Consider the following 13783-nt stretch of genomic DNA (forward strand, 5'->3'; position numbering starts at 1 on the left):
ACAGCATATATATCTTCTTCTAGTCCTGGAGCAAACCCAAAGGGCTTGAAGCCCCAAGAGCCCCTCCTTAGCTCCCTTACTCCCTGATGGGATAAGGGGAATCAGATCCCACTCCCCTGAGGGAGGGAAGGGAAGAGCAAGAACCAGATCCCAGCCTCCAACAACAACTAATTTGAGCTTCAGCCCCTTTTTATTACCAGGGGAGGGTCCCAGCTCTTAGCCCCGGGAAGGTGGCAGCACCTTAGGCTTGGGCCCACCCCGTGTAACTACTGGAGATTAACTTGCTGCAGCAAGAACAAGGGATTAACCCTAACACTGCCTGCACTGGTACCAGGGTTTATATGTTAGGGTAGAGGATTTTAGTAGCCAGGGTTTATATGGCTACAGCTATATGCTAGATGTGAGCATTACGCTCACACTCCCCTCTGTCTTTCTCCCTCACTTCCCCGCCTTCGCTCTATTTCTCTCCCCACCTCCAACACTCTTACCCGCCCCTCCACACTCTTCATATCTGCCCCTCACACTCCCACCCACTTCACACTCTTCACATCTCCCCCTCACACTCTTCACATCTCCCCCCTCACACTCTTCACATCTCCCCCCTCACACTCTTCACATCTCCCCCCACATACTCTTCACATCTCCCCCCACATACTCTTCACATCTCCCCCTTCACACTCTTCACATCCCCCCCCCCCCACATTTACACTCTTAAAATCTCACCCCACCCCCTATTCACACACTCACTGGGTGACCGGAGCAGGATACCGGTGAGGCAGTATGAGGGGAGAGCTAGTGTGGGGAGGGGCCTGTGCTGGCTCTTCCATGCTGTCACTGCACTTAACTGCAGCAGGATGCCACATAAAGGCTAACCGGACACCCCCATTGGCCTGGCAAGCCTCGCGAGAGTTCCTGCTGCAGTACAGTGTGGGAACAGCACAGAAGCGTCCGTGCTGGCTCTTTCCTCGCGAGAGTTCCTGCTGCAGTACAGTGTGGGAACAGCACAGAAGCGTCCACGTCAGCTCTTTCCTCATGTCCCGGTACTCAATTCTGGTCTGTGAGCTGGACAGAAGAGTCCGGTGGGCCACATGTTTGACAGCCCTCATTTAGGACATCCACAACCTCAGTAGAGGGCAACAAGTACTTGTCAGATTCCTCACCACGCAGGATGTAAAGGCTGAAGGGGGTACTGAAAATACATGCACAGGTAGCATATGACTCGTCTTTAAAAACCGGTATGTGTACAGAAATAGTCCTTCGACACCAAGCATCTGACCTGAAAGAACATCTATAAAACATTAGACAAGTCGTACTCCCTATTCAGTGCCCTGGGGTGCAACGTATTCAATGCAGGGGCTGGAGTCGCACGCCGTGCGTGGCTTAGGCTGCGGTCCCAGTAATGTCTGTGACACGCGCGCCCAGCGGGGGGTCAGGCGGCGCGTGCACAGCTACCCGCGATCTGTGGTCTGACAGGGAGAGATGGAGCTTGCGACGGGGGGGGCGTGGTCGGGGATTTGCAGGGGCGTGGACATTACGTCACGTGGCTAGTTTGCCTCATTGGGTGAACCGCCGGTGGGGGCGTGGCCACGCCTCCGTCGCAGGGTTTGAACTCAATTTCATTGAGTTGAAAAAAACCCTGCAGCACGGCGCGGCTGCACCTTCAGCGTGAAGGTGCGTACTGGGCCCTCCCCCATTGTGGGGCGCTGCTTACATGCACAGCGCACGCCGAGCCGTGCGCTGTGGCAGTGACTGGGACCGCAGCCTTAGAAATTACCTCAATGATCTGTAATTGCAACTGGCTCAAATTGTGCCCAGCTTGTATGAAGTGCGCAGACTCTGGTTGTTCCTGAATATTACATCTAATGGTGGATTTGTGCGGACAGATTCATTCTTTTACCTTCCGGGTGGTTTTTCGCCCACATAGGCCAAGCTGCCAGGGCATTTTATGAGGTAAATCACAAAATCAGAATTGCAGGTGGCATAATCTCTGATCGTCTATTTGTGCCCAGTCTGCTAATGTGTAAAGGAGTCACCCTTTTGCACATACCCCCAAACAAGGAAATGTCCCTTGTATAAGTGGCCACTTGAAACGCGACACAGGAGTTCTAAGTGCACCCAAATCCACAGTAACCAAGGTATACCCCAATGTCGGGGATTTTCTGAAGGCCAATATTGGGGAGGGGGAGAGGAAGGGGTAAAGGCTCTAAGACCTTATGTATAGCAGGGTCGGGTTGTAGAAAGTGCCACTGTTTCTTAGTGATCCTACTTATCCTACTGCTAGCCTACTATGTGCTGACAAATGGGACTCATCTATCCAGAAGACATTGTTTATTAACTCTCTTTATAGTCATCAATTGCTGGGGTGCTTTTTTGATATGTGACATAGACTGTGTGAAATCTGTGTTGTGGTAGAACCATTTGAGGTTGTTATGCTGCTATTAGGATGGGATATTCATTGGGGTAGCATTTAATAATAGATTACTGTATGTTTTAACATTAGAAGGATACACGATTATGAGAAATAAGAGACCAGGTACTTATTCCTAATATCACTAGGTATACTATATAACTAAATGGCATTCCCAATTAGGTCAGGATGACATACCTGCAGTTAATTAGTTACCTAGATCCCGAATAACAGTTGTAAATGTGAGTTACATTACATTCTTCTTCTCTTCTGGATTTATGAGCAGAATAGAGACTTGGATACCTTGGAAATAATATGAATGATCACAGAAATAGGGTTGTGTAACCTTCAATGATTATATACTATATCCAATTACACACAAACACATTAACATTCCATGTATTATAATAGGCTTATCTGTTATGTATAGGGTTTACTATGGTTCTTTGTAAGTTTCAAGATCCCATTGCTGTTGGATATATTATCATTTCTCTGTGTAAAAGTGTTTAAAATTATGCAGAGCCCCATAATATGTACGTTATCGGATTACAATTGTAACTGTGTTTCACCCCCCCCCCCCCCCCCCCCTCTGGGAGATTTGGCCATTACACGGTGTATGGTGATGCATACCTGCTGGCTCACAATAGATCTGAGTCTCCGCCGGTGTTGTTGGGGAGAACAGGAAAGGCTGCTGGGGTACATCATGGGTTCTTATCTCTGACAGTACAGCGCCTCCATCTGCTGCATGCGCCAGATGTATGAAGGCAATCTCCTGCAGAAGAATTACTCCACTCCCCCCAGAAAGATTGCACACTAGGCCGGAGTATATTAAATTAGAACTACTTTATTCTCTGCTTCAGCACAGTATAGCATGGGCCCCTGTCCAGTACAGCTCACACACACAGGTCTGCAACCTTTGGATGGTCCCTGGACCTACATTCCAGACCAAGGGCATCTGAAGCAGTCCTTACTCTTCCCCAGTCCTCTAGCAGAACCAGGGGAATGGTATCACTCACTCTCCCCGAAGGGGAACAGAAGGTGCCAATGCACAGACACCTCTGTGTGTACCAGCCTCTCTCAAGTGGGGAGAGGCACTCAAACAATTTAGTGATGCAGTCCTTTAAGTACAAGGGAAGAAGGTACCAGGTCTGAGCCCAGGATTGGGCAGAACACAGACCCAGACCCACCTCCTCCTCTGTCACTCAAGAGAGCTGCTTCTGTGGAGAAAACCCAGGATTGGACCTGACACTACCTGCACTGTTACCAGGACATACATGACAGGGAGGGCAGACTAGTAGCCAAAACCAGGCATGGCTACACAATGTTGGTAAAATGGAATATAACTACTGGATAGTGTATTGTATCTGATGTATTCCATGACACACTGTTAGAGGTAGAATAATATTATCTACCAATGACTATCCCTCTTGGTGGTTGTCCATTCTTGATGATGCAGGGGCTCGGGCGGAGCTGTCTGCCAGAGTGGTCCCGCAGCCTGTGCTCGGGGGTTGCTAGGCTGGGTTCCATGAATGTGAGCGGCTGCCTTCTGCTCTGGGAAATAGACCAGCAGTGACTCCGGAGCTCCCGATTGCCTGTAGACCAGAAGTGATGAAATTTGCTCCAAATTCAAGTCCTAGCTTCACTATAAAAAGTTAGTGTATGTGACACTGCTATGTATGCATGACAAAGAGCATTGTAGGCACGAAACATTGCAGACTTATTATATATTTTTTGCATTATTAGAGGCATTAAAATGATGTTTTATTAAGATTTTTATGAGTGCTGTGGTTTTCTGGACTTTACACACAATATATATAGTGCACAGGCAGAAGGGACGTTGCAGCTTTGGGTAGGAGTTTCCCTCCAGGCAGCTGCCTTATGCCGCACAGGGAACTAGTGATTAGGACAGGGAGAGGAGTGGGGAAGTACAGTATTTATTATCATAATATAACTAAGCAGTTGTGGGAACAGGAAGAAGCTACGATCCATGTCGGCAACATGTCTGCACTGGGGAGAGAGGTAGGGCATGCTGCTGGGGCAGTCAGCAATTGGGGCATGCAGATGAAACCCCTCAGGGCCCGATGTGGCCCCTGGCTGTCTGTGAATGGTTGCCCACCAATTCATTAGAGTTAGACCATTAAACGTTAGGATCAGGGCCGCCAACAGAAAAAATGGGACCTAGGACAAATGTAAGGATCAGGGCTCCTCCCCCTTCCCCCTCCCCCTTCCCTCTCCCCCTTCCCCCTCCATAGCGCACACACCTTGAATTTTTTTTTAGGACATAACTTACTTAAATGTTTTCTTGTGTTATTGGAGGACTGAAAAAAATTATATTACAATGCAATCTGTTTACTTTAATATATGTAGGGAACTGAGAGGGGGGGAGGGGTGAAAAGGTAGGGGTCTGGGTGGGGGGGGGTGAAAAGGTAGGGGCCTGGGTGGGGGGGGGGGGGTGAAAAGGTAGGGGCCTGGGTGGGGGGGGTGAAAAGGTAGGGGCCTGGGTGGGGGGGGGGGGTGAAAAGGTAGGGGTCTGAGTGGGGGGGGGTGAAAAGGTAGGGGTCTGGGTGGGTGGAAAAGGTAGGGGCATGGGCAGGGGGGTGAAAAGATAGGGTCTGGGGGGGGCAAGGAAGGGGTCTGGGGGGGTGAAAAGGTAGGGGACAGGGGGGGTGGAAAGCTAGGGGTCCGGGTGTGTGTGAAAAGTTAAGGGATTGGGGGGGGGGGGAAAGTAGGGGACTGAGGGGGGAAGGTATGGGCCCAAGGGGGGTGGGGATGCTATGGGCCTGAGTGGGGGGGGGTTAGGTATGGGCCTGGGGTGGGGGGGGGTTTGGTATGGGCCTGGGGGGGGAGGTATAGGCCTGTTGGGGGGAAGGGGGATATGTTATGGGCCGAGGAGTGTAATGTGTATAGGAATAGGAGCCAGGGGGATATAACCTTGAGGGCTGGAGCCTGGAGATTCAAGAAGGGAACTTCAGACAGCCGCAGGGGGCACATGGGGGTCTTGGAGGAGCTGCTGACAGCCCACGGAGGGGGGCCCTTCAGATGGCCTGCTGTGGGCCTTGGTGCCACCACCGAGAGGCAGAGGCCTGCGAAGGATGCAGGTAGGTTTGGGACTGACACACACAGACAAACACACACACACACACACACACACACACACACACAGAGACAAACACACACACACACACACAGAGACAAACACACACACACACACACACACAGACAGACAGACAGACAGACACACACAGACAAACACACGCACGCACGCACGCACGCACGCACGCACGCACGCACACACACACACACACACACACACACACACACACACACACACACACACATTATCCTGTATAAGCAGCTGCACAGCCAGGAAGATTCAAACACACTTTCCCCGCCGGAGCAGTTGCTTATATCTGCCAGGCCCCGCCCATGAGGAAGGCCCTGATTGGCTCTCCTAACCTGGCTACACTTATGATAGCGGGCCAGCGTTTTTTTTTTCTGGCATGGGGCCCGGAACCCCTGACTTACCGGACCCGGGACAAGAGTCCCGGCTGTCACCCCGTCGGCGGCCCTGGTTACGATACAAGAAAACATTAGACCAATGTTGAACCCTGAGAGTGATTTGGCTGTTTCCTCACATTTTAATGAAATACATAATGACAATCGAAAATGTTTCCACTCTTGTGGGATACAAATCATTCCCAACATCACGAGGAAGGGAAATAAATATTTGCAATTACTAAGAGCGAAAATGAAATAGATTTTAAAAATGAATTGTTTTACCTCGACTGAATAAGTTAATTATACTAGCACCCTCACTATCCACCTTTAAAGCAGCAGTCCAAGCTGGGTTATTTATTATTATTATTATTTATTTTCCCCTTTAATATGTGCATCGATACAATCCACACAATGATAAGTAATTAGCTAAGTTGCCGATCGATCCGTTCTCCTGTGATCGATCTGCGAAGATCCGGCTCAGGGGTTCACTAAATGGCTGCCAGGGCAGCAGAAGAGGACCAAAGATGCAAAGTTCTGTGTGGAAGATCATGTGACCAGGCAGTCACTATATACAATTGGTGCACTGCTAGAGAGAGGGCAGGGCTCAAAAAGGGGTGTGCCAGAGCCTGTTTCAGAAGAGGAAGGGGATGTGACTTTGTAAATGGTTGCTCTAGAAACAAAAAATGCTTGTTACATTATAATACATAAAAAAATGTCTTTCAGAGTGTTTTTATTTCTTTAATCGCTATAAGTATTTTCTCATAGTACAGATCTGATTAAAAAAAAAAAAAAAAACGTAGAATATTGTTTGGCCTGCAGCTTTAAGACCCATCTTAAAACACACCTATTTAACGAAGCATAGTGGTAGCTCCGTGGCTGTTACTATACACTTCATACATTGCAGACGCACTTACCAGAACACCTTCCTACTGTCTCTGTACATTCTTCCTAATTACCACTTAGATTGTGAGCTCTTCGGGGCAGGGACTCCTTTTCCTAATGTTACTTTCATGAAGCTCTTATTCCCATTATGTGTTATTTATATTATGTCACGTGTATTACTGCTGTGAAACGCTATGTACATGCATGGCGCTATAGAAATAAAGACATACATACACACAATTATAACCCATATTTATCATATGTAGGAGGTTATTTTTCTAATGGTCCTTGGCAATTGATCATTGTGATCACCATTTCCATGTGTCTGTACTTCTACAAACTGGAGCATGCATTAACACACACACACTCACACTCACACTCACACACACACACACACGCAAAACGAAAAGAAGACAGCGCGGCTCCCATAGCGTGATACTGTATAAAATAGTTTAATATACCAAAGTCGGGAATACGGACACTCACAATATGTGCAATGAATAAAAGCAAGGATCTTAAAATACAATGTAGTGGACTTCACCAGTTCCTCCGTTCGATACACTGTCCCACGTGTATGGCTGCCGATATCCTTCCGCCACGGACGTCAGGAGTGGGCGTCCACACTGTCTCTTCCTGGTTACAGTCTCGCGATGATTACACCGGATGCAATGGACGTCGGAACGGCATACACGGGCGGCAATAGTGGTAAAAGGAGTACTCGGGTGGATAGCTCCCACCGAAGGGGAGAGACAGCGGGCACTGCTATGCAAAAAATAGTAAAGGCTGGACTGTGCGGAATACAAAAAATCCTTTATTGAATCATGGATAAAAAGAGGAGGAACAGCCCCCCCCTCCTACTAGGGTGCTATGATCCAACACCGTTTGGTGAATAGATAATCCACAGGTACATAAAGGATCCTAGTCTTTGCCCTACACATTTCGTCGCAATATGTATTATATATGTATTTATAAATAATAATATATATTTTTTGATTGCCATAGTAAAGACATTTATTGGAGTATTCAATTGCAACTAATTAAATGATGAGCATTTTTAATGTAATTAATATTCACAGTTTATTTTTTTTTATTGGTGGGAGTAGTTACACCTATTGGGTTATTGCTATACAAATCATGACAGGTGGGGGGTATCAGAACAGATAACTTTTGGTTTGGTTTATTGTATCCATTTTATTTCACACACCATGTACAGTAGGTATAAAAAAAAAAAAGCAATCGTAGTTACATCAGATGAAAATATTGAGGTGAAATAATATTTTTTTTTATTATTAACAAATAAAACTTAGTTCTAAAAATATCTTCTGTCTTTCTCTGTTACTTTAACTTGCAAATTGCTGAGCTTGGAAAGCTTGGAAATCCTCTGGGATTGTATCTGGAATTGCAAAAGAAAAGAAAAAAACAATATTATTTGTCGGTCTGTAGATTTTCCCGTCCAATGAAAGCCATTTTGTCTCAGGGTTATTTCTGACCCATGCTTTTTTGTAGGTTCCTTTGGCATGCACGGTGACATAGCAAATGCTAGTCTAATGTTTTCTAGATTTTTTTTCGAATTTTATCCTTCTGCTTCTATAGGGACCTGCAAAGCAATGTGTTATACAGCCCCCTTTGGTGACATCAAGGCTAAGGGAGAAATCCTATATCCATTAAAGTGTAAATTCGGACGTTTTTGGCTAAAAATACACATTGAAGTTAATGGTGATTTTTGGCCAAAACTGTCCCAAACAGCCACTTCAGTGGATTTAGAATAAAGCTACAGAGCTGTAGTGGCTAAACTGAAAACGGTTATATGAGTAAGAGATTAAATGTCAGCAAAGTGGGGAAAAAAAACAGTGAAATGTACTGGTTGCATGTCAGCGGTGCGCAAACTGGGGGGCACGCCAATTAACTACGGGGGGCGCGGGATTTACAAAGGCCCCACGCGCTTCCCGAAGGCCCTTAAATTAAGTGCCGAGGAAGCGGCGAAGGCCTCTGTAAACATTAATTACCGTGGTTCAGCCTGCATCCAGAGACGCGTCTCTATGGCAACGTGACGTCATGATGCTCAGACGCTGGGAACCACGGTAAGGAGAAGGGAGGGGGCGCACGGAGCGCAGGAGAGCCAGCAGGGGGGCGCAGGGGAAATAGATTCTACTCCCCTGGCATAAGTATTCAGTCCTTTAAGTCAATACTTGGTAGAAGCAGGTTTTGCAGCAATTGCTGCTATTAGTCTTTATGGGTAGGTCTCTACTATCTTTGCACAGTAGGATGGTGACATTTTTGCCCATTCTTCATGGAAAAATTGATCCAGTTCTGATAGGTTTGTTGGGGATTGTCGATGAGCAATCTTCAAGTCTCGCCATACATATTTGATTGAATTCAATTCAGGACTTTGACTGGGTCACTCAAGTACATTAATTGTCCTCTTGTTCAACCACTCCAGTGTGGCTTTGGCGTTGTCCTTCCTGTCATTATTCTGCTGAAATGTGAGTTTCCTCCCCAATTTCAGAGTCCTGGCTGACTCAAAACAGGGTTTCTTCAAGGATTTACATGTATTTTGCACCATCCATTCTCCACACTATCCTGACAAGCTTCCCAGACCCTGCTGAAGAGAAGTATCCCCATAACATGATGTTGACACAACCATACTTGACAGCTGGGATGGTGATGACTGGGTGATGTGCAGTGTTGAGCTTGCGCCAGACGTAACAGCTTGGAATTTAGACTAAAAGGTGATATTTTTGTTTGTGAAAAAGCATATAGATGATACTGCAAACACGTGGAAAACGGTTTTGTTGTCAGATGAGACAAAAATTTAACTTTCTGGTCTAAATTCCAAGCTTTACATCTGGCGGAAGCTCAACACTGCACATCACCCAGTCATCACCATCCCAGCTGTCAAGCATGGTGGTGGCAACATCATGTTATGGGGATGCTTCTTTTCAGCAGGGGCTGGGAAGCTTGTCAGGATAGAGGGGAGAATGGATTGTGCAAAGTACAGGTGAATCCTTGAGGAAAACCTGTTTGAGTCAGCAAAGACTCTGAAACTGGGGAGGAAATTCACATTTCAGCAGAACAATGACCCAAAGCATAAAGCCACACTGGAGTGGTTGAAACAGAAGATAATTCATGTTCTTGAGTGACCAAGTCAAAGACTTACATTCAATCGAATATTTATGGCAAGACTTGAAGATTGCAATCCATCAACGATCCCCCAAAAAACTATCAGTATTGGATCAATTTTTCAATGAAGAATGGGCAAAAATGTCAGTAGTAGAGACTGATCCAAAACATTATTTGTAATTCAACAACTTGTGACATTATTGGCTGGGGGTGGGTGCGGGGGGGGGGGGGGTGTGTGAATACTTCCGCAAGCCACTGTACATAAACATTCTTTAATAGGGTGCAAGTCTTGTAGGACCCATATGGTAACATCTGAAAGGTTATAAGCTGTTTGATGGTCAGAGCAAGATCACACTGGAAGTATTACCGTTGCAGCGATATTTCAGGTTAGACCAGATGATGTTTTCTTGGGAGAAGCAGAATACTCCAAGTCGGCCTCCACGCATGGTGGTGTCTACAGTGACACCCGAGTCAGCCACCAGGTCAGAACCTTCATAGAACCTCGCCCTGGAAATGGAAAGTCACGATAGCAACAATGACCTTGTATTAGTGCTTATATTCTGGGTTCTAAATATGTCTTCTTTGTATTTTAAATAAGTGCCACGGTTGCCTTTTTCTTAAAACCCACTCAGCTTGCGGAGACGCCGGCACTGGTCTTACCACCAAAAATACTTTGCTTTGGATCCCTCCAGTACTGAAGAAGCGCAAGGCATCGCACATTACCTACCTCCTATAACCCTTTAACCATTACATGTGTATCTGCATTTGCCCAAAAGATGTTTGCGTTCCTACAATTAGATTGTAAGCTCTTCGGAGCAGGGACTCCTCTTCCGAAATGTTACTTTTATGCCTGAAGTACTTGGTCCCATGATCTGTTATTTGTATTATTTGTTATTTATATGATTGTCACGTGTATTACTACTGTGAAGCGCTGTGTACATTAATGGCGCTATATAAATAAAGACATACATACTATTTAAAAGGATTAGTATTACTTGTACTACTTTGTCGGGACACTTTTTCCAATGGAGATTCGTATAATGTATTATATACGGCGTACATTAAATACAGGCTGGAAAACACTAATACTGCTGTTAAAGTAGCCCTGTTGTTTCAGACAACAATTCTTGTGAGGGAGTGTCAACAGGACATATTTCATGAATCAGTGGGGATCCAGAGCTTATAGGGCCGCAGTTCATCTCTAGGTCAAATAATGTAAATAAAAAATACACACATTCCTGTTTTAATGGTGCCATAAATTAGACAAAAAAAGTGGAAAGAAATGAATCTGTCATCTATTATTTTGTTAAATCTTTTATTTACTATTTTCCATTTCTGTCTTATTTTAACTGACCTGATATACCCAACTTGGGGCCTGTGCTGTAAGAACCAGCGATAAGAAACTTTGTCTTTCCAGCCCACATTCCTGGGGTCTTTCCACAGCAGCCTCACTTGGTCATTGGTGTCTCCCGTGTGCCACAGGGAGTTTCTGAGATGTTCCCCTGGTCCGGTCTTTGATTTGATAGCCTGAATGAGCAGAAACATTTTTTTTTATATAAAGCAAGATCAGGTATAACATTTCAATCGCTTTGCAACACGACTCTGGGGGGCAGATTTATGCCGGGCATTGCACCAGATTCAGGGTTAGCTATCGTAGACTTGAATGAAAGTTAAGGCCGTTGCGATACCCTTCATCAGAGCTTGAAAAACCCCAACGGGTGTCTACTTCAGAAAGAAAATGTTTCAAATATTGTAATATTTCATGGATTTGAGCCCTAATGAAATAGAAATATGCTTCAGTTGTGCATGTGTCACACCAATACTACGCTTCATTGCAACAGTATCATCTCATGAGTTTGATGGGAACCTAATCCACATGCAGTATAGGTGTACCCACTGTATACCGATTATTGATCTTAACTTCTGAACCCTACTACAGAAGATCAAAGCCTTCACAGATGATTTTGCAGTACGCTAATCTGAAGCCTTCAAATTTCATGGCAGTCTACCCAACTCATTGCTCAATACTAATAGATGTGGCGCATGCTCCAGATTGCTTTGATCGTGCATATCATTTGCTTTGGTATAATGAGTGGGAAGGAGGAGGCTGTGATGAATATAATGGAATGGAAAGAAAATGATAAAAATCTATGGGGCTTATTCCAGTTGCCTGGATGAAATCGCTGCTGCATCGCAAGTTTGGCAAGTTACCTCCGGACGTTTTGTGAGTTGAGTTATCACGGTATTCAGAAAGGCTCTGAAGCCATGCGATGGGAAAATGCCCGAACCGTACGATGAGCAGCGATGTGATCTGAGCCTCTCTCAAAAGTTCTCACCCCCGCGCGCTGAAGCGATGTGGCCTAGCTGCATGGAGAGCTGCACACAGAGAGCCGCCTCTCCCTGCGCACATCTCGCCAGCGATCGCAGGGTTTTAACAAAAATGTTATTACGTACGTGAGCAGGGGGTCTCCGGAGCAGAACTGTGTTGAATTCTGGTCCGGGGACCCCCTGCTTTCCGAGATACAGGCCCCGTTATGGGGTGCCGGTATCTCCTATGCATTTAAATGTCCTGTGTCCCGGTCACCCCATAACGGGGGCCTGTATCTCGGGAAGCAGGGGGTTGACGGACCTGAAATGAAAGCGGGCCTGCTCCGGAGACCCCCTGCTCATGTACACTAGTATTTAAATTTGTATTAAAACAACTTCAATACCTTAGCGGCTAGCCACTAAGGCGATGAAGGGGTTCAACTTCAATAGCCTGTTTATTGGTGGCAGTGGGGGGTGGATGAAGTGGGTAGTAGCCTCTGAGTGGGTGGTTAAGCCTGCTGGGTGGGTAGTGGGAGCAGTTAACCCCCTCACTACCTTAGCGGTATTAACTGCTAAGGTAATAAAGGAATTAACTCCTCAGCTATATTGGACTCAATGGTGAAAGGTGCGTCAGGTCACTATATCCAGGGAGGAAAATACCGGACACATACATGTCCAGTATTACAGAACCTCTCATGTTTTACTGGACAGAGTATCCAAATACAGGACAGTCCGCTTCAATACCGGACACCTGGCAACCCTATCGATAAGTGGGTTATCGAGGCTACTAGAATAGGGTGCTATATGTTATAAAGGCTTGCATTTTGATCCTGCGTGTTTTTGTCATTGAACAAACCAATACATGTATAGCTTTTACAATGTATAAAGTGATGTGATCTTAAAATATTGTTTAAAGTTTGATGTTGAATGAGTTATGGTCAAGAATCCTGTGAAAGAAGCATTACAATCATAATTTGTTCTTCAAAGGGAGTCTCAGAAACGTTTGCTGCCTGACCACTCCTTCGTGTCCCACTGCTGAGCAGATTGTTTTGTTGGTAGAAAGTATGAAATACATTTTTTACTTAAAGTTGAGATATTTAATTTCATTTTAGACCATCCAGATATATATTTATAAAGACAGAAGAGCAAAAACAAAACCTCTCCAATGGTGTATTACCTTTAATTCAATCCAAGCTCAACGCTACAACCAGTTTATGCGAATCACAAACAGTTGATGCTGTCCAGCTCATCAATGCTGCTCTTCCTGCAGTTCTCCTCACTCGGAGTATGAGCTACGATGTAAGACGTCTGCTCTCTTCCTCGCGCTTTGAAACCCAGTGATTCTTCCCTGGTCCACAAACGCCTTAGCTATTTCATTATGGCTGCAAGTGAAGTAACAGCAGAACACCGCAGAGGAAGTGGGAAAGGTCCCAGAGGTCCCAGAGGAAGTGGGAAAGGTCCCAGAGGTCCCAGAGGAAGTGGGAAAGGTCCCAGAGGTCCCAGAGGAAGTGGGAAAGGTCCTACGAAACACGTAGGGTGAGGTTTGAGCTTTGCAGTGATACGTTCCTG

At 45.8% G+C, this 13783-nt stretch overlaps 1 protein-coding gene across 1 annotated transcript in view; it reads right to left on the minus strand.

The window, feature by feature from the left end:
• Positions 1–7582: 7582 nt before the first annotated feature.
• Positions 7583–13783, minus strand: part of THBS4 (thrombospondin 4) — a 40835-nt gene continuing 34634 nt past the window's right edge. The window contains exons 20-22 of the mRNA XM_075590706.1: positions 11262–11434; positions 10275–10414; positions 7583–8180 (exon numbers count right to left, since the gene is read on the minus strand). Of these exons, the coding sequence (XP_075446821.1) occupies positions 8128–8180; positions 10275–10414; positions 11262–11434 (366 nt within the window). The 3' untranslated portion in view covers positions 7583–8127. The remainder of the gene's footprint in view (positions 8181–10274; positions 10415–11261; positions 11435–13783) is intronic.

The sequence above is a fragment of the Ascaphus truei genome, chromosome 1 (genome assembly GCF_040206685.1).
Source record: "Ascaphus truei isolate aAscTru1 chromosome 1, aAscTru1.hap1, whole genome shotgun sequence".
Taxonomy (NCBI): domain Eukaryota; kingdom Metazoa; phylum Chordata; class Amphibia; order Anura; family Ascaphidae; genus Ascaphus; species Ascaphus truei.